General features: G+C 41.4%; 3 protein-coding genes across 5 annotated transcripts in view; 2 read left to right on the top strand and 1 right to left on the bottom strand.

Annotated features, from left to right (window-relative positions):
• Nucleotides 1-881: 881 nt before the first annotated feature.
• Nucleotides 882-5752, top strand: TRAPPC6B (trafficking protein particle complex subunit 6B). Its single transcript, XM_061463555.1, has 6 exons — nt 882-1047; nt 1128-1195; nt 2290-2407; nt 3802-3885; nt 4919-5012; nt 5577-5752. The coding sequence occupies exons 1-6, from the start codon at nt 967-969 to the stop codon at nt 5606-5608; spliced, it is 477 nt and encodes a 158-aa protein (XP_061319539.1). The 5' UTR covers nt 882-966; the 3' UTR covers nt 5609-5752.
• A 2612-nt stretch (nt 5753-8364) lies between these two features.
• Nucleotides 8365-15314, bottom strand: GEMIN2 (gem nuclear organelle associated protein 2). Of its 2 annotated transcripts, XM_061463553.1 has the most exons (10): nt 15168-15314; nt 14498-14582; nt 13214-13303; nt 11716-11775; nt 11445-11555; nt 10800-10844; nt 9981-10049; nt 9565-9675; nt 9296-9354; nt 8366-8985 (listed from the first exon to the last, which is right to left on the bottom strand). In XM_061463553.1, the coding sequence occupies exons 1-10, from the start codon at nt 15287-15289 to the stop codon at nt 8946-8948; spliced, it is 792 nt and encodes a 263-aa protein (XP_061319537.1). In that variant the 5' UTR covers nt 15290-15314; the 3' UTR covers nt 8366-8945. The 2 variants fall into 2 exon arrangements, with proteins under 2 accessions (XP_061319538.1, XP_061319537.1); XM_061463554.1 differs by lacking the exon at nt 9296-9354 and having other exon boundaries at nt 8365-8985.
• A 2627-nt stretch (nt 15315-17941) lies between these two features.
• The window catches only part of SEC23A (SEC23 homolog A, COPII coat complex component), a 28507-nt gene continuing 23916 nt past the window's right edge, over nt 17942-22532 (top strand). Inside the window, exons 1-2 of one of the 2 annotated variants that reach the window (XM_061463551.1) lie at nt 17942-18089; nt 21763-22004. In XM_061463551.1, the coding sequence (XP_061319535.1) occupies nt 21784-22004 (221 nt within the window). In that variant the 5' untranslated portion in view covers nt 17942-18089; nt 21763-21783. Of the gene's footprint in view, nt 18090-20985; nt 21011-21762; nt 22005-22532 lie in introns of those variants that run through there. The other variant, XM_061463552.1, reaches the window with a different exon arrangement.

Genomic DNA, 22532 nt, shown 5'->3' with positions numbered 1-22532 from the left:
AATCACGGGGGCCAGAAGCAGACCGGCACCCCAGCCTGCCAATTAGCGAAAACATTTGCCTGCCATCTCCGCGAATCACCACAGGTGCCGCCGGAGTGACGTCGCTCGGAGCTAATGAGCATTCACATTCGTCATTTGCCTGCAGCCCAATCAGAAAGCCACTTCGAGGACTTTTATCCTCACCCACCTGGGACACATCCTACTTTTCCACCCGCTATGGGGCCGACGAGCTAGCACGCGGGCGGTTTAGATAGGGGCCAATCACCGCCCTGCTACATTCGCCGACGTGCCAGGGGAGCCAATAGGCGACGGCGTTACGCAAAGCCGGCGGGCTGTCCGGTGTCTTGCGGGCCCGGGAGCAGCGACTTGGGCGCTGCCACCCATCCCGTCTCCCGTGGCTGCGCGGTGCTGGCCTCCCCAGCCAGCTCTCCGCTCAGCGGCTGTAGGACCCCGTCTCCGGGCGTTATCCCCGGTGTCTCGCTGCGCTTCTCCCCTGAGGCGGCCGGTGCCTTTCCGTGCAGCGGCGGGAAGGCGAATGAGCGAGTGACGTTCTGAAGGCAGTAAACCCCCACGCCCGTCTGTCCCTCCCGGTTTCAGGAGTGAGGCGGGAAGGGGCAGCTCCGCAGGGAAGAAACGAGTTTGTCCCCCCGCCCCGGTTCAGTCCCCGTCAGGGCACTCGCTTGTGGAGTCTCGGTTCGCGCCACCGCCCCAGGCAGCGGGCTCGGGAAACCGATACGTAAACGCCCGTTTTCTGCCTCAGGAGAGGCTTCAGCCGGCGGCGGGTGGGAACGCCAAGCGGCTCCCCGTCCGGGAGTGCCATCCCGGCCGTTGCCTCTGTGCTGCCCCTCTTCAGCCGGCCGCGCTGTGCAGCCGGAAGGGGCGGTGCGGCGATGGCGGCAGTACCGGCTCTGGCGGCAGCTGGCCGTTGAGGCGGCGTCGGGCGAGGGCCTCCGCTGCGGAACGGAGATGGCTGACGAGGCGCTGTTCCTGCTGCTGCACAACGAGATGGTGGCGGGGCTGTACCGCGCCGCCGAGCAGGGTGAAGGGGTGAGTGGGACAAGGGCCGCCCGGGGAGCCGCCCGGTAGCGGCCGCGGCTAACGCTACGGCGGCGCCTTGTCTCTTGCAGGAGAACGGCCGCTGCACCACTAAGCTAGAGAGCATGGGCTTCCGTGTCGGGCAGGGGCTGATCGAGAGGTGAGTCCTCGCCGCGGCCGGCCCCTTGCAGTGCCCCTCTTCCTGCTCCCCCGCCAGCGGGCGCTGTTGTCTTCTGGGGGGTTACGCTGCGGGAGCCCCTGCCCCTTTCTTCCCGGTCTGCTGGGTCCGGGCAGGGTTCGCCAGCTCGGTGGAAAGCTGCCGGCTCCCCTGAGCGGACAGAGGGCTATGATGCGGGTGTGCTCCTCTTACTAGACCTGCCATCCTGTCTTTTGGCATCTCATTCTTGTGGGGACCTGTGTTTGAATACCACAGGGAAGTTTTGGAGTATGTATTTTTGCAGCGCTTCCTGTCATGAAAACGGAGTCAAAGTGTATGGTTACTGTTAATGCTTACAATCCCTTTTAGTTGCAGTTTTTGTAGACCTACTTTGGTATGTTTCCTGTTTCTGGGATGTTTCATAGTTTTCTTCTTCATAAATGTAATTTTGCGATTGGCTACTGTGTTTCTCGAAAACACTCTGAGTCATTGGAACTTTGAAACCAAGCACGTTGCCTCCTTGTTTCCCCAGGCGCTTTGGGGATGCACATCCAACTTCAGCACCCTCCTTCAGAGGTGGTGTGGAGACTCTGAGCTTCTGAAATCATGCTTTCATTTTACAGAGTGGTGCTTTAGTGTCAGGTAAAGACCCTTAAGGAGGATAAAGGGAGAGAATTCTGAAATAAGCTAGAGATCCCTTTTTGGGAAATGGGAACAAGTTTCACATGTTTGTTCCTCTGCGATAGTGCTTTTTTGCACATTTGAAGGACTCCTTTGAAGCAGTAGGTGATCTTTTTGTTTATCTTCTATTTAGTCGTTTAGTTGAAGATAAAACTGATGCAGTGCTTTGCATCTTTCTGTACTTCAACTCTTTACTAGTCAAATAATTAAAACATTTATTCTGCTGTCATGTTGCAGGTATTAACACTCGCTCTTAAGTTAAAATAGTTGAGGAATACAAAGTGATGGCACAACATGCTGAAAAACTAATTTCTATAATGGCCTCAAAAATAATGTGCATAGTACCATTTTTTCCTGTTTAATTGGTCAAGTTGTGCATACCTTCCTTATTGATATATTTCTCGCTTATCTCTTAGGTTTACGAAAGATACTGCCAGATTCAAGGATGAACTAGATATCATGAAGTTCATTTGCAAAGATTTTTGGACAACTGTATTCAGAAAACAAATAGATAACCTAAGGACTAATCATCAGGTACTAATGCTGTAGAGTAAGATTTAACTTGCAGAATCAGTAAGAGTTTTGAGTTAGTAGCACATTTTTGTTTTCCTTAGTCTAGAATTATAATAAACTGTTTTAAAAGTATGTTTTTAAGGTTCATGTTAGCATGTAGCTTCAGAACACAAGTTAGTAATTGCTTGTGTTGTCTTTATTGCCACCCTGTTTGGAAAGACTAAATGCTTTGAATTTCCTATGCTGTGCTGCAGAGCTACAAACTCACAGGAGAGTAATGGTTACAATTGATTAACACTTAAACAGGAACTTTTAATGTTATTTCCCAATAAATTTTAGTAGAAAACTAGTTTGAGAAAATGATATTGCTGTCTTAACATGTATTTAAACAGAATGGCTGCCTTGAAGTATGTTTGGTTTTCATTTTGAGGAGTAGTTAGGGCTTTCAGCAGTTGCACTCAACTTATAAAAGGAACGGTGGAAAAGTTCCCAAATTTACATGTTGGTGACATTGCATTGTATCTATGTCCTTTCCTGCATCAACAGCCACAGTTCTTGCAGCAAGATTAAAATAATTTTGCTAAACAGTCTTCTTCCTTTTGAATGACTTTCTTATGGCCATTTTCCCATTATATCAAAATTGAAACATGAGAATTTGTACAAGGGTCGTGCCAAGTAAAATAGGTTTTATTTTTCAGTGAGCAGTTTACCAAGTAATAACTTTTAAGATAATTATTACCTTAGAAATCTGGTTTTGAATTCAAAGAAAGCTGCAGTATTTAGCTTAGGTCTCAATTGCATATGCAGCCTTAATCTAAGTTGAAGGGTTATGAAGTTCCAAGGTAGCACAGTCATTAACAAAGAAATTAAAATAACAGGTGTAGAAGAAGCTATACTGTGTGTTCATACGTAATTTATTAAAATGCATATTGTGGCACAAAATTGTAATATAGAAAATACCAGACTTCTAATTTGATCATCTGTTGGGTGTTGTTGCCCATATCACTATTAAAGAAGATAATTCTCACTGAATTTGAGAATAAGAATGAAAATTAAGATTTGAATGTAAAAATCAGCATGCATTTGGTATATTGACAAAGACCTTCTAATATGGAGCTATTGTTTCTGAGCACCAGAAGGACTCTTCCAAAAATGTAAACAGATGTGTTTTTAGGGTTAACTAATCATACTATTATGTAGGGGGTTTGTTGTAAACTCACAAGTATCTTTTTTTTTGATATTTCATATAAGTAAATACTACCGTTTAAATCACATATATCTTAATCTAAAATTGCATTTTTAGATTTTTCAACCTGCGGACATTTATATTGCATCTACAAATCAAATCACATAAAATGCTGATTACATGTTACTGCATATGCAACTAAAAAAAGCTTTTTTTTTTTTTTTAATAGGGTATTTATGTCCTTCAGGACAATAAATTTCGTCTCTTGACACAAATGTCTGCAGGAAAGCAGTATTTAGAACATGCACCAAAGGTACCCTTCAGTTTTATCTTTGAGATCTACCAGTTTGAATTACCTTGATTTATTAGTGATAACTTTATGTAACTGGATCGATGCAAACTCTTCAAAAGGGCAGCCAAAGTTCAGTCTCCAAAACCTGAGCTTTTAGAAATGCACCTCGTTTTGGAACACTGGATTTGATTTATGGCTCAAGAAATAGTCATAGTTGCTGTAAAACTTGCTGTTATCATGTTTGAGTTACTTGATGGTAGGAGTTGGTCTGCCACCACCACACAAATTCTTTCTCTTTGGAAAACATATGCCTTCTGAAGCTTTTTTTTTTTTTTTTAAATTTCCAAAACATAATTGGAAGATGCTATTTGTTACCTAGAACAAGCTTCTGAGATTATATGAACATGTGGAAAGATCTTCCACCAATTAAAAATGGTTTTGAGTGTAGATGCTGAGTAATAGTTTAGGTCAGTAAAATCAATGCTTCTGCAGAAACTCTTATACAGCACTTTGGTGCAGGCAGATGTAAGAAATGGGGCATTCAGTTCCATTTTATGGCCTCTTAATCTTCATAGTCATCGCAGTTGCAGGCTACTGTCCTTGGGTTTATTTTTCTTGGTGTTTGGCAAGATGTTTCTTCTGGTTTGCAGCATATATTCTAGATACCTGTAGGCCTTTGTATTCTAAGACATGGCCTGTGCAAGAATGCTGTCTTGGACTGTTTCTCCTTCATTGACTTTAATACCAGTTGCTAATTTAGCCACGTCTTGGGAATAATAATTTTAAGTATATGAAGTTCCGACAGGTATAGTGGAAACAGAAACAAGCTACTCAAGATAGTGTCTCTAACAAGACAATTCTGTATTGTGAGCTCTGCTGCACCATGTGTCAGAGCTTTCATCTGCTGGAGATGAGGAAGTCTCTTGAGCACAGTAACAGAATCTCCATAGTTTTATGTTGTCCAAGTGCTATGTCTTGTTCTTGAGTACTTAGTTTCATCTTTAGGAACAAGCTTCAACCTTCACATTTATTAAAAATGCAACTTTATGTTTAGTATTTAGCATTTACCTGTGGACTAATCAGAGGAGGCCTATCAAATTTGGGAATAAAGAGTATTGTAACAGCTGAAGTTTCATCAATGCCTGCATGTAAGTAGTTTTTGGAGTATTCAATTATTAGCTTACTTGGTAACTTTTCTTATTGACTTCATCACTGTATAAGCATTTTTCAAGGTGGGATTAGTTTGAAGCTGCTGGGCCATAGGAGTCATTATGAACTTCTGGGTACAGCTTGTCACTAAATGCTTTAGTATTTAGAAATTACTGACAGGAGGTGAACCTCCATGATACTGAGTGGAAAGCAAAACTAGAAAAGTTGCATTTATATTTAAGCATCAGATGAATAAGGATGGATGTCCAGAAGGCCATTTGAACAAGTGAAGATAAAAACAACCAGAACAGCTTTCTCTACAGAAGTCATTAAGAAAGAATGAGAACGCTATTGTAACTACCCAAGCTGCTTAAGGTGGATTAAAAACTTTCCACAGTCTTTGCATGAATTCTAAATTTAGCTGACAAAACTGTTGTGATGTGAGAAATGGATCAACTTAAAAAAAAAAAATAAATAAAAAAGCAGTTCAGATGGAGTTTAATGCTAAATTGCTTTAAAAAAAACCAATGTTGATACTTTGATCTGACTCTTTTTCTTTGCAGGTAAATTTCAGGTGATGATACAGAAGATGTAGAGCACATTCAAATCTGGGTGTCAACCTTAAAAATCCTTTGTGTGTGGATTCTGTATCTTGGTTCAGCCTTGTATGTAGCTTGTAAATTATAGCAGTGTGCAGCACAATTTCAAAATATATAATAAATATTCAACAAATTAACAACACTATCCTTGCATCTTGGTATGAAATTATTCTATACCAAAGTATTCATGTCCACATGGTAAAAAACATCTAATCAAAAGTTTTCATCAAAACATTTCAGTTACCAAAGCAGCACACATGGAAGACAGGAGGCATGTCAGGAGAACAGAATAAAAGCCTAAACTGCATTAAAGAACTAATGTTTTGTGTCGCCTCACATGAATGCCCAACTGCTGCCTTCCTCTGTTCACTCTGAACCATGAGGCAGCAATTGCTTTTGTATTATTCTGAGGAAGCCATTAGCAAGTAAACCGAACCCCTTCATTAGTGGTGTTCACTGGAGGCTTACTTCCTCTGTAGAAATGATATGGGGCAGGAGAGAACTTACTTCTACACAGTTAAACAGTTCCTCCTACCTAATTAACAACCATTTTTAGTGTCAGAAAATTTTATGGCTAAGGTCATCTATAGTGGCTTGTGCATAAACTCAGTATTAATGTAGTTGTTTTTAATTGCTAGCTACCTACAACTTACTTCAGTCAGGAGCATGTGCAGGAAGATGATTAGGCCTGCAAGAACATATAAAGACATCACCAAGACTCTTGAGGTCATAGGGGTTTGCTAGATACTACTTGTTAGAAGATCTGCATAACAGTGTATGTCTTGCTGTAGGTAAGCATGAAAAGATCTTGTTAAAACTTTTAATGAATTCTGCTGTGAGACTTTCCTGTTGGCAGGTTCAGGCTTTATACATTCAAATGAATCACAGCAGAAACTTAACCATGTTCATTCAGAAGTGTGAGACTGCCTTGTGATAGTGAAGCAGTTTCTACTTTGTATAGACTAGCATACAACAGGCTAACTAGGAAAGCTAATGTATTAACATAGCACCTTTGATTGTTGTAACTACATTCTGTGGTGGAAGAAGTGTATGTTGTCCAGTTTCATGGTAGGCAAGACCCTCTGTAATCTCTAGGGAAGGTCTGAAGTTTGTAATAGACCAAGCCTTTTCTAGGGAGCTGCTAAAAGCTAGCAAACTATGGATTATAAATGCAATAACCAGGCAGCTGTTATACTTGAGCTTAAGATGCATGAAATTCAGATCTTTCTAGGTACCGCAAATGCTAGTTCAGATCAGTTGTAGCTGAATAAATAGACAGTTCTAGGAAGCATCTAGAGCAGAACTCAAACTAAAAAAGTGCTGTCCCACTGTTTATAGAGGAAAGTAATTAAAGTGGTATGGTACTCAATGGGGATCAGCTGTTTGAAAATTCTGGGTTCTTATACTAGTGGCTTATAGGAAGGCTGTGGTGGTTGTTTACCTTCATTCCTCACACTTGTTTGTAACTATAGGGGTAGAGAATCAGCTAACTAGTGTTCTTGCATTTCATGGGTTCTTCAGTTGCCAGCTGCTACTTTCAACCTGCTGAAAATGTCACTAAAAAGACTAGAAATAATTTGCACTATATCATAGATGGACATCTCAATGCCATTACTTCAGGCATCTGCAGTGGTAGACATTCAGTATCACAGACCATATAGAATCATTTCTACTTATGTCTCCAGAATTAAAAGTCTAGTAGTTACTGTAAGTCAGTTTGATTTTTCACTTGGCATCTAAGACTACTATTCCAGATGCAAAAGCACCAATCATTCAAAGACATACTAAAGGTTTATTGGTAACTGGTTGTCATTAATGATTAATAATAGCAATGGGAGGGACTTAAATTCTACAATAAACCAAAAGCAGGTTATCAGTTAACACTGTTTATCAATTTGCTGCTGTCAACAGAATTCATAGTTCTTTTAATATGAAGTTTTAATTACTGAAGATAATTAGAACCCGAGGGAGTCATATATGTACCAAGCAGATGCTGATACTCCTAATGAAACACTCCATGTTAAATATATAAATAGGCAAGCTCATGTATTTGTCAAGATACCATACAGAAAATAAATTTGTTCATTGTTTAATAAATGCTGCTATTAAAAGCACTGAATACAGCTGTGTAAATTTCACTGGTTTCTGCAACTGTTTACTTAAAAAGAGCATTATTACCCTGTCCTGGGTTCAGCAGTAGCAGTCATTTTTCTCTTTGGTAGCTGGTGCAGTGCTGTGTTTTGACTTTTGGCTTGGGAACAGAGCTGGTAACAATGATGTTTTGGTTTGGCCAAGGACTTTGTGAGCCTCATGCTCTGCCAGGGAGGAGGGGAAGCCAGGAGGAAGCAGAGACAGGACACCTGACCCAAACTAGCCACAGCATGTCATTCCCAGGTAACTGAGAGTTACCCGGGAAGAGCTAGGACTGCAGGGTTGGAGGAGGTATCAGTGGGTGCTTGGGCTGGTGGGGTGGGCGAGTTATCGGTCAGCTGGTGGTGAGATGGTGTGTTCTTTTCCCTTGTTATTTCCTTTATCATTATTATTATTATTGGTGGTAGCAGTAGTGATTTGTGCTATACCTCAGTTACTAAACTGTTCCTATCTCAACCCATGGGAGTTGCATTCTTTTTGATTCTCCTCTCTATCCCTCCGGGAGTAGGCAGAGGGCAAGAAGGGAGGGTGGGGGGGTGAGTGAATGAGCCCTCTGCCTGGTTTTAAACCACGACATACCCCAAAAGTAGTAGCATTCATGTTTTATTAAGTTAAGGAAGTTAGTGGCTATAGCTGAACTGCTTAGCCATGTTGAAGCTCAGGAACCAAAGCTTGAAAAAAACAAACACATTCAGCCCTAGCTGTGTAGATTTCTATGGTAAGGCTGCTGTTGAATATCAGGAAGAATGAGAAAAGCCACAGTATTTATGAAAGCTCTTCAAAATGCTTAAGTTTTTTAAAAGAAAGACTTTAGTGGGTGTGTGTTAGATAAAGAACAACCCATTTGTAATGTAACTTCAGATTTCACTTAATAGCAGTGTCCACAGGATTACACATATGGTAGAAATTTCTAACTAAGAATGTAGTTTACAGAGACAGTACCTTGAGAGATGATGTCAGACACTTCATTGACCATTTTGTGATGATGATACCAAGGACACTGACAATTTGTGCTACAGCTCAGCTGAAGTTATTCACAGCGGTCCCAAGTGCATTATCGTAAGGGTGCTCTGAAGGGCTTGTATCGTACTTCAGGTCTGAACAGTGCAGAGTCTTGCTGTTAACTCGGACAATGCTGTTTGTACTATGACAACACAAAATACTTGATATTCTCAAAACAGTCTAGGAAGGCTCATCAGCCAAGTCACGCTGATCAAAGTACCTAGTGGTGAGAAGCAGAATATGGTAAGGAACCTCTAATGCAACATTACTATGCTTCGAGTTGTTAGATCCCTTGCTTTCTAGCACTTCTTTCAGTGTTTTTACTGTAATTATAGCTTTGCAGTTCAGGGGGCTTGTCTCAGGATACCAATATGCTTTCTTCACTCTTAGGTTTATCTCAAGTCCTTTTACCCAAGTGTATTTGCTACATAGGCCCCAGGGTACTTAATTTTCACTTTCAAAGAATCTAGGTTAGGACAAGTAATACATTTGGACATCCTTTACTGTTTTAGTTAAGTAAGTCACATTACCTGCTAACTAAGCAGATTATCAAGTTCAGAGCTGATATTTGTTCTTCATTCTTGTTCTCCTGAAAGGGAATAAATATTATAACAGGTCATTTGTTACCTGTGTCAAACAGAAAAGCTGTTACATGATATACTGTGTGCTTGTAATCTTCCCTTCATCCTCAAAGCAAACTCGGGACATGAAAAATTACTTACCAAGAATTGAAAAATGATTCATCTTATAACTTGCTAAGTCCAGCAAGTCCTTTGTGCAATATAGCATTAAATCTTACCCCTAGTACTCTGACTTCTGAGCATCGTCTTGCCAGCTGTCGAATAAGGGAGTGAGCTTCAGGTAGCAGAGGTTTTTCAAGGCATGCCAACAGTGCATAAAGCCATCTACCCTGTGTAGATTCAAATAACAAAGTTTTTAATTATGAGCATTTCACTGAAGTTTCATGCAGTTCTTGTTATATACAGCAGAACTGGAGCATAGTTCTCAAAACAAAATTGCATTTAAGCGTTACTGTGAGAACTGAAAATTTTGAAAGCCCAATGAGACACTACACTAATCAAAGTTTTGACAGCAACTGAAATGAAAATGATACATACTCTTCAGAACCTAAAACATTTTCATACAGAATTATGAACAATATATCCCTTCTTTAATGTGTTCATGTGCAAGTAATTAGAATAAATTAAAAATTACCAGTTCTGGAGTAAAATTTTTCTCCCCAAACCAGCTGACCAGGTATTCCAAGACAGTGGTTACTGTTGCCTTTAACAGGGGGACAGAAAGAGACAAAAAAATACCTGAAATGTTTTGTTCTGCTGTCCTTCTACCCAAAGGATTATATTATATAAAAAGCAATATGATTTTAAAGAATTATGCATGTTATGTATTTCTACTCTGTGATGCTATATGGTATTTATTCCAGGTTGAAGTTACATATAAAGTTAAAGCAGGTGTTAAAGAACCAGTTCCTGGAATTAATTAATTTTCTGTGTCAACAAAGAGTTATGGGTAAGTAGCTACAGATAAGGAAAGAGGCAGCTGACTGGCTGTTTTCTATAAAGGTGGAAACATAATAGGAAGGTTAAGTGCGATAATTACAGCCTTGCTGTAGGAGTTGTAGCCTCCTTGTAGGAGTTCACAATTGAGTGTCAGGACTGCACTTAAAACACTGAGAAATCTTAAAACACTGTTAAGCACCTAATGGGCCCTTCAGCAAAAAAAAAAAAAAACAAAACAACAAAAAACAAAAAACCAAACAGGAAGTGTTCTTGAGAAATTACAAGGACAAAACACTTTTAAAACTAGACACAATGAATGTTCACTAGTAAAGCTGTTTGTAGCTGAAGGTCAGATAGTGATTACTTGTTTTTCTTGCAAGTGTACAATGAATAGCAATTGCAATAAACAGTTGCCTACTCTAGCACACAAAAATAGGTAATACCTGCAACAGACAGAATATGAGAAATAATCGTTTATGCAATGTCACTATGCAATTCTAAGAGGTAGGCTTACCTGATTCATTCTGCTTACAATACTTAGCAGAGGGGGAAAGCCAACCTGAAAAAAAAAAATCAAGTTGGAAAATGCAGACATTATCATAGACATTTTTGTTCTAGTTTAGAACATTGTTGTGGTTTAAACCCAGTCAGGTAACATTTTAATGTAGTGCTCAGACATTTGCAGTGAATCGAAAGTCTTTCTAAGCTTTGAAATCCATTTTTAAGAAGCCTTCAAGCAAATTCAGGATAAGGTCCAGTCAAATTTGGTATCGAAGAACCTTGCTTTCCCTGGTATTTGTTAGTTTTGTTTTCTCAAAATACGACAGTGAAGGACACATTTGTAGGATAGCATATATAAGGAGAGCAGGCACGTATCACCATTTAACAAAACACTAAAGCACATTATGCAGAAAGCTTCCCCTTTAGTTCAGTGAGCAACTAAGTAGCATGCTTTAGGGGTAACAAAAACTTTTTGACTAAAGGGATAGACTTGTTCTCTGCTTCACTTGGTTTCCACTTAAAGGGGAAGAAAAAGGGGAATTTCTGGGCTCACAAGAGTCTTTCTGTGTAGCACAAAGTGGTAATAAACAATAGAGTTGTTTCTGGCAGTTATTCTTGAAAATAGCATCTGAAAATTAGATGAAAGTTCTATACTCACCTTTATGTAATTGATTCCTAGACTTTCATCATCAGATTGTGTATCTATTTCCGAGTATATTCTTTCACCTAGGCAGAACTTCTTCCAGCCTTCTTCATCCTCTGGCTTTGGCTAAAAAGAAATGAAAACTGTGAAATACCGCTATATTGAAGACACCAAAGAGAAGACTTGATAATATGATCAAGACATTGCATTAGACTGTAAAGCAAGATTAACCACCGGTTTAATGACCTGAAGCACCCCCTCCAGCACTGCTATGAATTCTACTCACCATAGTAACATTGCTGTCCAAATGTTGTGACTGCCAGTGATTTCGGTGCTTGTTCAGGCTCTGAGTAATTAAAACGAAACCACAGTTCAACTTTGCAGTTATTTTAATCCTAGCCATAGCTACTCTTCATTGTCCTTAAAATGCATTAGAAGTCTATTTTATGATGTTCTGTAAACCAGTAGAGGCATAACTGGCCAAAGAGTTGCCATGCCTCTTAGTATAAATGAAACTAAGCTGCTCATGCTGGGTTTTTGGAAGTAATATTAAAGCTGAAGAAATTTTAAAGTCTTTAAAGCTTATGAAAAAAGCTGATTTAGTCCAAAACCACACATAAAGCCAATATCCTGTTTCCAGCAGTGGTCTGTACCTCTATCAGGTATCTACAGAACTGTTAGGAGAAAAGCGTGCTTTCCTAGGGTATTCCTTCTACCTGATAGGGATGCCATATAATAAAAACTGTCCTGCTGGACAGTTTCCTGTACAGAGTGTAAACTTCTTGTAACAGAAGAAATTTTCCCCCTAACTCAGTTGTTATTGTAGCAGTAAAAGTGACCACTAAAAATGCTGTAACAGCAGCTGATGCATAGTGTTTGAACAAGTAACTTCTGATTCTCTTTTCATTCTTAGATATTTTTTATAATACTTTAATACTTCAAAGTGTTAATTCTGGCACAGATGAGAGGACAATTCATTTGGGTATAAAAGGAGTATCTATACAATGAATATACCTTTAGATGTAAGTTTGCTTGTTCTACTAAAACCTCAGATTATACACAATACCTATTATGCAATGTGACACCTTGTAGAAATAAGGGCTAGCTCAGTTAATGTTTACATTGTAGATGCAGCAGTACAGACTCCCACCTTCACCAATTTATTTCCCTGACAAAACAGGGTAAATGAGCTCATGCAAAATTCAGTGCTACAGCAGCTTCAGTGCAGTTGGTTATTTAAGAGCAGGGTGCAGTATGGAAAAGTTTGTGCTAACACAACCTTGCAAATACATTTTACCAAGTCAGTATCTCTCCTTGTAATGGGTGCCACCACTGTCAATATTCTAAATGGACACTGTGTTGTATATACATGAATCTCCTCATGGGTTAGAATCCAGTTTTTTTTTTCAGTTGATGTTGAGTTCTGTAGACCATTCCTGCTGGCACTAGGTTTTAATATAACCAGGTAACACAGGGGCTTATGTCCTCCCTCAGCTATACCACATCATTTAATCTAAACACCAACAGATATTTTGCTGAAGTTGAAGCAGATTTTTTTTCTTTAAACATGACTCAAGAGTTTTACCAGCAGTTCAAAAGCCACATAGCATATAACGGATTTCTTTCCCCCCCCCAAGAGCTTAAAACATTTGCGTACAGATATCTGTCCTACCGTAAAGTCATAACACTTCTATACTAGATGCGAGATTGTCCCCCATAAACAAAGGGGTGTTCTATCCACAGTCCCCTCACCTCACCTCCCCCTCCCCCCCCCCATTTTGTACCTGACGAACAGCTGAGAAATTGGCCACTTGCTGCTGCTGCCACTTGAGTGTTGGGGAGTATCCTTCAGGAGCAGGCTGACATCCGGAAATCTAAGAAAACACTGGCAATAATTATAATGCAAATAAAGCTTTGTAAGAAGAATCCTTAAGAGCAAGAGAGTCAGTAAACATTTACTATCAGGTAGACAATACTCTTTAAACCTTCATTTAAGAAAGGTAATTCCATGACCACATCCAAGACTGACTTACCAATTGGTTTAGAAAAAATTTCTTCTGACTCTTCTTGTATGCAAATACGAAGAAAACTTAAGTATTCAAAATACACTGGCAACTACTTAAGGTCTTCTTTCTAGCAATGCTCTGCCTTAAATTTCCCTGTTTATAAAAAGCAGGGTGCCATCTTGGACAGTTGCTATGAATCTGAAGCATTCTACTTGCCACGATAGTAAGTCAAGGAAGAAAGAAGACCACAAAAATACGTTTTAGAATTAACTGACAGTTAAGTAGATACAACCTCTTTAAAGATAAAGATGAAAGAGTTATTAAAAAAAAGCAAACAACTTTCTACAAATGTTTAAGAACATCACTACAAAGACAAATGAACAGAATGGTCACAGAAGTTACACGGTTGTATGTCAGTACTAAAAACTCTTCTTGAGCAATGGAGTAGTTAAATTTCAGATTACAGAGTTTTCACTTGAGAAAGACAATCTTGGTCTCTCAAACAATTTGAAAATAGATTGAAAACCAAGCTGGCAAGGGCAACGAGACAACAGAAAAATCTACTTGGGCAGTCAGGAAATAGTGCAATAAAATATTACACCAAAAAGGAAAGAAGCAGTGCTAAAATTTCGTCTAACTTTGGTAAAGTATAGCAGTATGTACTGCCCTTACCCTAGATACATATTTAAACCCAAATATAAATATGGAGATAGCTTTCTAAAGTTTATGCAGGTTTTATGATAAAATATTTGCGAAATTTAATTCAGTATTAGATTACCTGAGACAAACAGAACAGCTTGCTGCGTATCAAGTAGCATAGACATTATCAGTTTAGAGCAATTATAAAGCCTGCTGTTACCCAGCAGCGGAACAGGTGTTTCTTCAAACCCTGACATTTGAACTAATCCTGTAGATGCTTTTAAAATCCAGCATGCTATTTAGTTATGCCAAATATTCCCCAAAGTAGTAAAACCATTATATTAACATCTTTCCCATTTTTTTTTTTCTCTCAAAAAAACCAAACCAAACCCCAAAACAACGTGTGAAAGTTTTCAGACTTACTGAAACATTCACTGTCTGCTTCTTCCTCAGTTTTCTGGGGTCTATTTGCGCCACAACCACATCTGGACATCGAGCTGCTTCAATCCTACAAAATAAAATCCAGTTTTTCCTGTTCGTAACAGGTGGTCATATGCAGCACACCTCTGAAAGACTGCACCTGCACAAACCTTCAGGTATGTAAAACACTGGACACAGTGGGAATTCTTACGGAAAGTTTGACTTGAGACTGATAGGTCAAGTACTCTCAGCTTCTACACAGCTGCTCCCGCCACTTCGGAGCTTGCTTATATTCTAACGCCCCTATAAACTGCGCACCGCTTCCCGCAGCGAGGCCTCGCACAGCGGCTGGCACGGAGAGCCGGGCGCCAGGGCTCTCTCCTCCAGGGGAAAACCAAGCAGCGCCGGTCCCGGAGCTGCGAGTAGCGCTGTAGGCACCGACCCGCCGAGAGACATGCCGCGTACGCGACACAGCCCCGGCGAAGCAGCAGCAGCCTCGCAGGAAGCGTGTAAGTTTAGCCGCGATGCCGGACGGGATCCCGCTGCGCCGGGAGCACCAGCGAAACGGCTCTTCTGGCTGCGGCTGAGGGAGCTAGCGGCAGCACAGCAACGCGAAACTCAACCCGGGCTGCGCCGCTCACAGGCGGGTGACGCCAGCCCACCCGCCACTCACTGGACGCGCTTCAGATACTCCTGGGGTGTCCTGGGAGGCACCGTGGGGTCGAAGTCCTCAGCCAAATCACAGTCTTCCACAGGCAGCAGTCGCGGCATCAGCTCCTCCATACCCGACTCCATGACTTAACGGCCACCGCTACGAACACCCCGCCTCACCGGGTGCCGCTGGGAGGCAGTGCGAGTATTTCTCGCGAGAACTGCGGGACCGAGCCGGGTCCTCCCCTGTACCCCGTGGCGGCTGCCTGTGCGGTAGGGGCGGGTGCCTCTTGAGGCAGTGTGGGAGGTGGTCCTGCTCACGTGCTGCCCGTCAAAACAGAGCGAGATATCTTTAGAGTCCCTTCCAACTCAAACCATTCTGTGATTCTGCAGTTCCTTGAAATGCTTTAGGATTTATGACTGAAATCAGTTGCATGAAAGTTGACTGCTGTAAATTTAAACAGATATCTCAATCTGTAAGGGTTAATGCCTGAGTTTTTATTTTGTTGCTGTATAGTGGGAGTATCTACATGCCAAATCAAAAATGAGGTAGCACTGGCACAAAGGGAGATTGTGTGGAAAGATAATGCTGTAATAATTTACATTGTGTATTATGAAATCCCTGTTACACAACATATCAATCTGTGTATTATTTTGCCCATTGGTTCTGCTGATCAGAGTTGCTTTGTCACGTCTGATACCAGTTCGAAAAGAGCAATGCTTTTTCTTCCACAAGGCTGTGTTTTAGCAGTTCTGAACAAACACCTACCTTAACTCCTCCTCTCCACTGGCTTTTGTTTGTTTTAAGGTGTTTCCAGAACCACCTACGTGTAACAAAGAGTTTTAATTCTGAAACCCGATCTTATGTTCTAGTTAAGGACCATGCAGCTGCTGCAGTCACCACAGGATATAATACCTGTTTAGCTAAAACTACTGTGATACTTCTGGAAAGGCTGACCAATGGGCAAGACAAAAACTTTGGTGAGTCCACCTGTAAAAAGTTTTCTTCCTTTACTTCAGTAATATTCAGAACTTTTTTTTTCTGTTTGTCATGAAGAACTGTGAACAGAAAAAGAATCCACAGATATAAACACAGGTTAAATAACTTTCTATCCTTACATTTCTTTTTCCGGAACTTTCCATTTATACATTTAAAATGAAGTAATGTATTCTTAATTGTTACAGGGAGTCTTCTTCCATGCATAATAAAATTGTTTCTAGCAAGTTTTACCAACAATGTTGATGAAGTGACTAGCAAATATGGCTCAGTGTAAGAAGAGGAAGAAACTAGGAATGAATATTCCTTCTCCTCAACTGCCTAGGCCTTATGGAAGAGTACTTTTCCAAAGAAAGGGTGAGTTGTCATCAGTGGACCTGCACTGCTGAGGGAAAAACCAAAACAATTAACACATGAACTGAAAATTCTGCATAAAAAAAAAATTAAATGCTTTAACTCTACCCTCTAAGATAATATCTTCCTATAATGAGTATACACCGTGTTAGGATCCTATTTTCTATTCTATTGTTTTGCTTCTCCTTGCTTTTCTCTGTGGTTTGCACCATCCTAACAGCTGCAAGACATAAGTTTAGAGCACTGGCTTGAGTCATGATGAAATTTAATTGTGCTAATGACTGATTAAGAATGTTTATACCTTTCGTTTGTAGTGAACTTTCATAATAGTATACTTTCCTGTTCTTTCTTCTCCCCTTTTAAGTGTCAGTTGCCCCTTTTTCTCTCACAGGTTACAGATTTCATCCTGCAGTTCTGACTTCGGGATTTGCCTCTTTTCAGTGTAACTTTCTGAGAATGTTTCACATAGTGTTTGAGTACTTCTAAAATTACAACACTGAACTGCTTTCTGTGCATCTGTCTGAAGTTATTTTGCCATGCCGCGTATTTTGGTGGGGGTGGGTGCTTTTTATAAACTGAAGAGGTTGCATGCCCTTGGCAAGCTCCTGCTTTAATACTCCCACACCTGGCAGTGGTACTTGTGGATGTGAAAATTTAACATCCCTCCCTTTAAGTTCTTCTGTTGTTTACCTAGGCATGTTTTAGGACTGAAGAGGACTGGCAAACGTTACTGGAGATAGTAGTGGGATAGAAATTCTATCATGATTACATCTGATGTATTAGGAAAGAGAATAAGTATGTTTTAGTTGGTGGTCATGGCATGTTTTCAGTCACAGTGAAGGAGGACATGGTAGCCCATAGAATTTTCTCAGGCCTCTTCCACGTCCGTGTTTGTCGCACTGAGGTATCTCTGGAAAGACAGAAGACACTGCTCTAGCCTTTTGTGGCAGGCTTGTTTAAAACGATTCTGAAGTGCTCGGTGTCACCCTTGCTTGGGTTGGGGGGGGGGGGGGGGGATAACCACACTGCCAAACTGGGCAAAACTGTATGGTTACATTTATGTGAAAGTTATTGTGCGGATAGTAAAAGCACTCTATCAGGCTAAACCCAGCAGGAATATCATTCCAGTATCTTTTTTTCCCAGGCAGTCCGAAGAGCGAGACTGGAAGAAACGATCTTTAGAGACATCTGGAAGTCGAGCGGGGAATTAAAAACACAAGCACACAAACGGGCAGGAGCCGCGGGGACGGTGAAGGTCAGCGTTGCGGGATGCCTGACGCCTGCCCCGCTCCTCTCTCCGGGGTACAGGTCAGGAGCGGGTGGCAGCCAGGCACTGCGCTTGGCCGGGGGGAACCGTGGCGCTCAGCCCGCCTCCCGCTCTCTGCCCCTTGACGTGGCGCGGCCTCTCCTATCGGCCATGTTGGCTGCGTCGGCAGCGCCGGGGCGGGTGCGTGCGTGGAGTGCGAGAGAGGTGGCGGCGGCCCGTGCGCGGTGAGTGGGCAGGGCAGGGGCTGAGGAGGCAGCGGAGGGTGTGGGGAGCTGGAAGAAGGCCACGGGTGAAGAGTTCTTCGCCGGCGACGTGGCGCTGCGCGGGTATGGGGGGCACTCCGGGCAGTGGGGCCGCCGCCCGGCTGCTACCCCAGGAGGGAGCGTGGTGGGGAGCTCCCCGCCTCCCCTTACGGGGCTTCGGGCGCTTACACCGCTCTCCGTGGCGGCGGGGGGGGGGTGTCCCCTTGCGGCTGGAAGCTGCTCTCGGGGTCCTTGAGGGGCCGGGGATACCGCCGGTCAGCGCTGCCCGCCGTCTCCGTGGCGGTGAAGCCCGGCTGGGGTCGTGGGAGCAGGCGCTGAGAGCCCCGTTCTCTGCAGGGCTGCCGGTACCCGGGTAGGGCCGGCGGGGCACGGCTTCGGCGTGGCCTCCCGTCCGCCGGGTATAAAGTGCGGCTCAGTTCTGCTGCGGCTGCCCTGTCCTGGAGCTCCTTCTTGGAGCTGACGGCGGTGTCTTGAGGTATCAGTAAGGCTACATAGAAATCGTGTGTAGGCCCTGCTGCCTTTGCATAGGTTTTTTTTTAATTTAGGTGGGGTGTTACATACAGTGGTTGTTTAAAAAACAAAAAAGTCCTCGGTTAACATACCTGGGCAAGCAGGTTTGGATGGTGGCTGTGTTTGAGTAGCCAAAATGAAATTCTCGTGGTTGTCACTTTGACAAGTTGTGGTTGCTTTACAAAACTACTAAGTTATTCTCCTTGTATATTGATGAATTCCTTCGTGGAACTGAAATAGATTTGTGTCTGAAATGCTGATTTTGGCATGAAAAATTAATTGAAGGGTTATTATTAATCTCATTTTGCCGGATTATGAGTAAGAACAGGTTTGTTTTAAGAAAAGTGCACAGTGAACTGTACTGATTTAGTGGCATTTAAATATATGGTGAAGTACTTCGATCCATCAGTGCTGGAACCTTTAAAATGCTGTAGCGAGAAATGTTTTAATTTTGTTTGTATGTGTTTGCAAGGACCAGTTGATATTATTTTGGTGATCTTCTGTGCTGGGACACATTTACAGGTAATGTTTAATGGTGCTGAAATGAAGGAGGGGCTTCAGATTATGAGCTGTTTGCAGTTGTTTCTGGAGGCATTTCAAAATAACGCAGTTTCAAAGTAACGCATTTCAAACCCATTTATTCAGCTACAGGATAGCTTTCCGATTGGTGTGTCAAACACATTTGGTATGTGTGGTTGTTAGGAAGACTTAACTGTACTCTTGCATCTAGTCAGAGTAATTACATAAATACTACTGTTTGCTTGAGTATCAGGCCTTCATAGTCGGGTATCATCAGCCTGTGACATTATGCAATTCAGGTGTGGCTTCTTTCTGTGACATAGAGTGAGATTGCCATTGTGCAGGGACACGAGGTAAATTCAGCTTCAGCAACGGGCCTGAGGCAGCAAGCCAGGATGCAGTGACTGCTGGTCTTGTTGGGATGTCCTCTTCTGCAGCAAAGCTAAAACAATGACACCCCAACATGGGAGCTATTGCTGGTCAGCTGTTCTGAAAGTCACTTGTCTGTGTTTTTTTTGAGGTGGGCAATACGTGTTTTGTGGCATTCAGATGTATGAGGTTTGGTATGTAGCCTGTCGGTCAGGAGGGTTTGGTCTTCTGGTCCAATGTAATACATCTCCACACCTGTCCCAGAAGATGTGCCTGCATAGTTGTAGCAGTGGTGCTGAAATTTAAAGGAACTTGTGAGACTGTGAGTTTCACGTTTAGTGAAGGATAAAATATGTCAGCATTATTGGTTTTTGGAAAGGAAGAAAAGAATGGAAGAAAAGGTGGAGGAAAACTTATTAGCAGGTTCTGCTTTCTGAACAGGAAATTCACACTTTACTAGAAAGCAACAGTATTTTGTTCAGTAAATCCAACAAATCTTTTATGATACATGTGCACTTTATTAGTCACTGCACACTGGCCTTTGTACATGGCTGCCTGAGGAGAATAACTGAGTAGTAAAAATAACTCCCACATAAAACCATTTCAAATGTAGCTGGAGTGAAATATGGAGAAGAGACTTCAAAGTCCAGTGCAGGAAGTGGGAGTTCATGTTGCAGTGTATGGAGATGGAGTTGGTGGACTTTGTAGCAGATGCCTATGGAATACCTGAAATAGCCTTTAAGTTGTAATTTCTTCTTGTCTTCTCAGGGAGAGAATGTGCATATAATACACAGGTGACAGCACCTGTGGAAAACTTTGAGAAAGGTACTCTGTTAAGTTTGCCTGTTAGTCTGTTCTATAGGAACAATTTTTAGACTGCTTTTTGTACTTATCATCACATGCTGACAGTTGCTTATTTCCGAATAATGCTAACTGTGGAATGTGCAGCTTCTCTTTGGTTTGTGGATGTTGCTAATGTTTTCTTAAAAGTCAGTGTTAGAATAAAATCATTAAATTAAACTGTGATTTAAATGAACTTGAAAAGCTTTTAGCAGTCATAGAAATTAAAGGTGCCATGCCGTTATAATTTTAGTAAAGAGCGCTAGGTCTTCATAAATGAAGTTTCCAGGAGTCTCCCTTAGCATATGAAATTGCAGGACTAAGAAGGTGAGTGTGCTTGTGAGAATTCCTGATTTAAATCTCAATTCAAGAGGATTACAGTGTTTCTAAAAGCTGTTCATTAACTTAGTAGAGTCTAAATTGAGACCTATGAGTATTTTTCCAGACTGCTTTCTAGGTGGTTCATATAGGCTTTTACAGTGCATTCTTATTAGGCAGTGGGAGTTCAGCTGTTGTTACTGGAAAAACCTGTGCTATATGTGCTCTAAAATGTACTTGGAAACATGCAGCAGGTCAGGAGCAGTGTGTATATCGCTGGGGGTTTTGGGGAGAGGGAGTACTTGCTGACTTTCCCAGATCTTCGCAGGTACCTTTTGAGCTTTTCAGATAAACCTGTGTTCCCCAGTGCTTGAGTTTCTGAGTAACTGGCGGAAGAATTAGAAAGCCTTAAGTTGGTGCCCAAAATGGTAAATTTAAGTTCAGTTGTTGAAGGGTGAATCTTGATAGGTAATGGAGTACGACACTTTTATCTCTGAGTTATTTCCTAGCACTGCTTTAGGAATGTACTCTTGTGGAGTACTGTGTTGCTATTCCTTTATGTTTACATGTAGGCTGCATCATGAGTTACTGAAAATCTGGCTAGAAAACTCTTAAAAAATTTGGTACAGCAGAAGTCATAAGCCAAGTACACTTAGAAGAAACATGTTTTATTTGATTCTTAAAAGAAGTCAGAGGATTAAACAGTTTGCAAGAATGAATGATTCTTGAATAATGAACAGAATGAATAACTAAACACATTAGTGAAAGTCCTTAAAGCAGTGTGTATTTTTTTTTGTTGTAAGCAAGTCTTTTTTTATAGTGTGTGCTGCATGATCTCTACACTTCCCATAGAATTATTGCTTTAGTTCCGATATTCCTTGCCTGAGTTTGTCGTTTAGGTCAGGAAATGATCAGAAGATAGACTATTTAATGCTATGTATTTAACTTGTAACATGAAATGCTTCTTATTTTGGAGAGTTTGCTGCATCCTAGGAGTCCTGATTTTCTTTTGTTTCCCCTTGGAATTCTGTGCATTGCTTTTAGTACTTAAAAAGTGTTACTTTGTTTATTGACTGTAACTCAGTTACTGTATTTGAACATGTGACTGTCATTAAGTGCATTCAGTGGTTAAAAATGTTTGCATTTCAACGTTCTGCTAATGGTTATCTTTTTGCTTTAGTGACAAACAGAAAAGTTGGCCATGACAACATTCCTGGAATTCATCCAGCAGAATGAGGACAGAGATGGAGTTAGATTCAGCTGGAATGTTTGGCCTTCAAGTCGTCTTGAAGCCACAAGAATGGTAGTCCCTGTGGCTGCCCTCTACACGCCATTGAAGGAACGGCCAGACTTGCCTCCTATTCAATATGAACCAGTTTTGTGTAGTAGGACCACGTGTCGAGCCGTTCTGAATCCCTTATGGTAAATTTAATACATACGTTATGCCAATATTTTACCTTATAAACAATCTTTAGGATAGTGCCGGTTAAATTATGCAAAAGATCTGGTGTATTCAGGCATTCCTCACATGAGTATACAGATCAGACTTATAGATCTTAAAAGTTTCTGCATGTACATTTGCATATATAATTTACATCCTTAAAATGTAGCTTTCATTTAACCAGTCTTTTCAACATATTTAATTTAACATCCTCTGAGTTAGTGTACTTCTGCATTTTGCCTCTAGAAAAATTACTTGGATGAAAAAATTACTATGCTATGTCTTTTTAACTACTAGGCCCTGATGTAGTTGAATTTCCAAGTGAAATAAACTCTTTTACTGTCCTTAGATCATTTGTAGACCAAAGCAGGTTAGCTGGTTTAGTTTACCAAAACAGAAGCTGAAAGATGTGGTAGATAGATATATCAGAAGTAGGCATGAGAGAAGGTGAAAAGCTGTTTAAGCTGAAGGGTGGTAGTAGCACAAGCACTAGTGATTGTGGCCTGGTC

This window comes from Pezoporus flaviventris, unplaced genomic scaffold (genome assembly GCF_033815535.1).
Source record: "Pezoporus flaviventris isolate CSIRO_AGI_PZ_B2104156 unplaced genomic scaffold, CSIRO_AGI_Pfla_v1 ptg000036l, whole genome shotgun sequence".
Lineage (NCBI taxonomy): Eukaryota > Metazoa > Chordata > Aves > Psittaciformes > Psittacidae > Pezoporus > Pezoporus flaviventris.
Note: the sequence above shows the minus strand (reverse complement) of the source record. Positions and strands in the feature narration are given on the sequence as shown.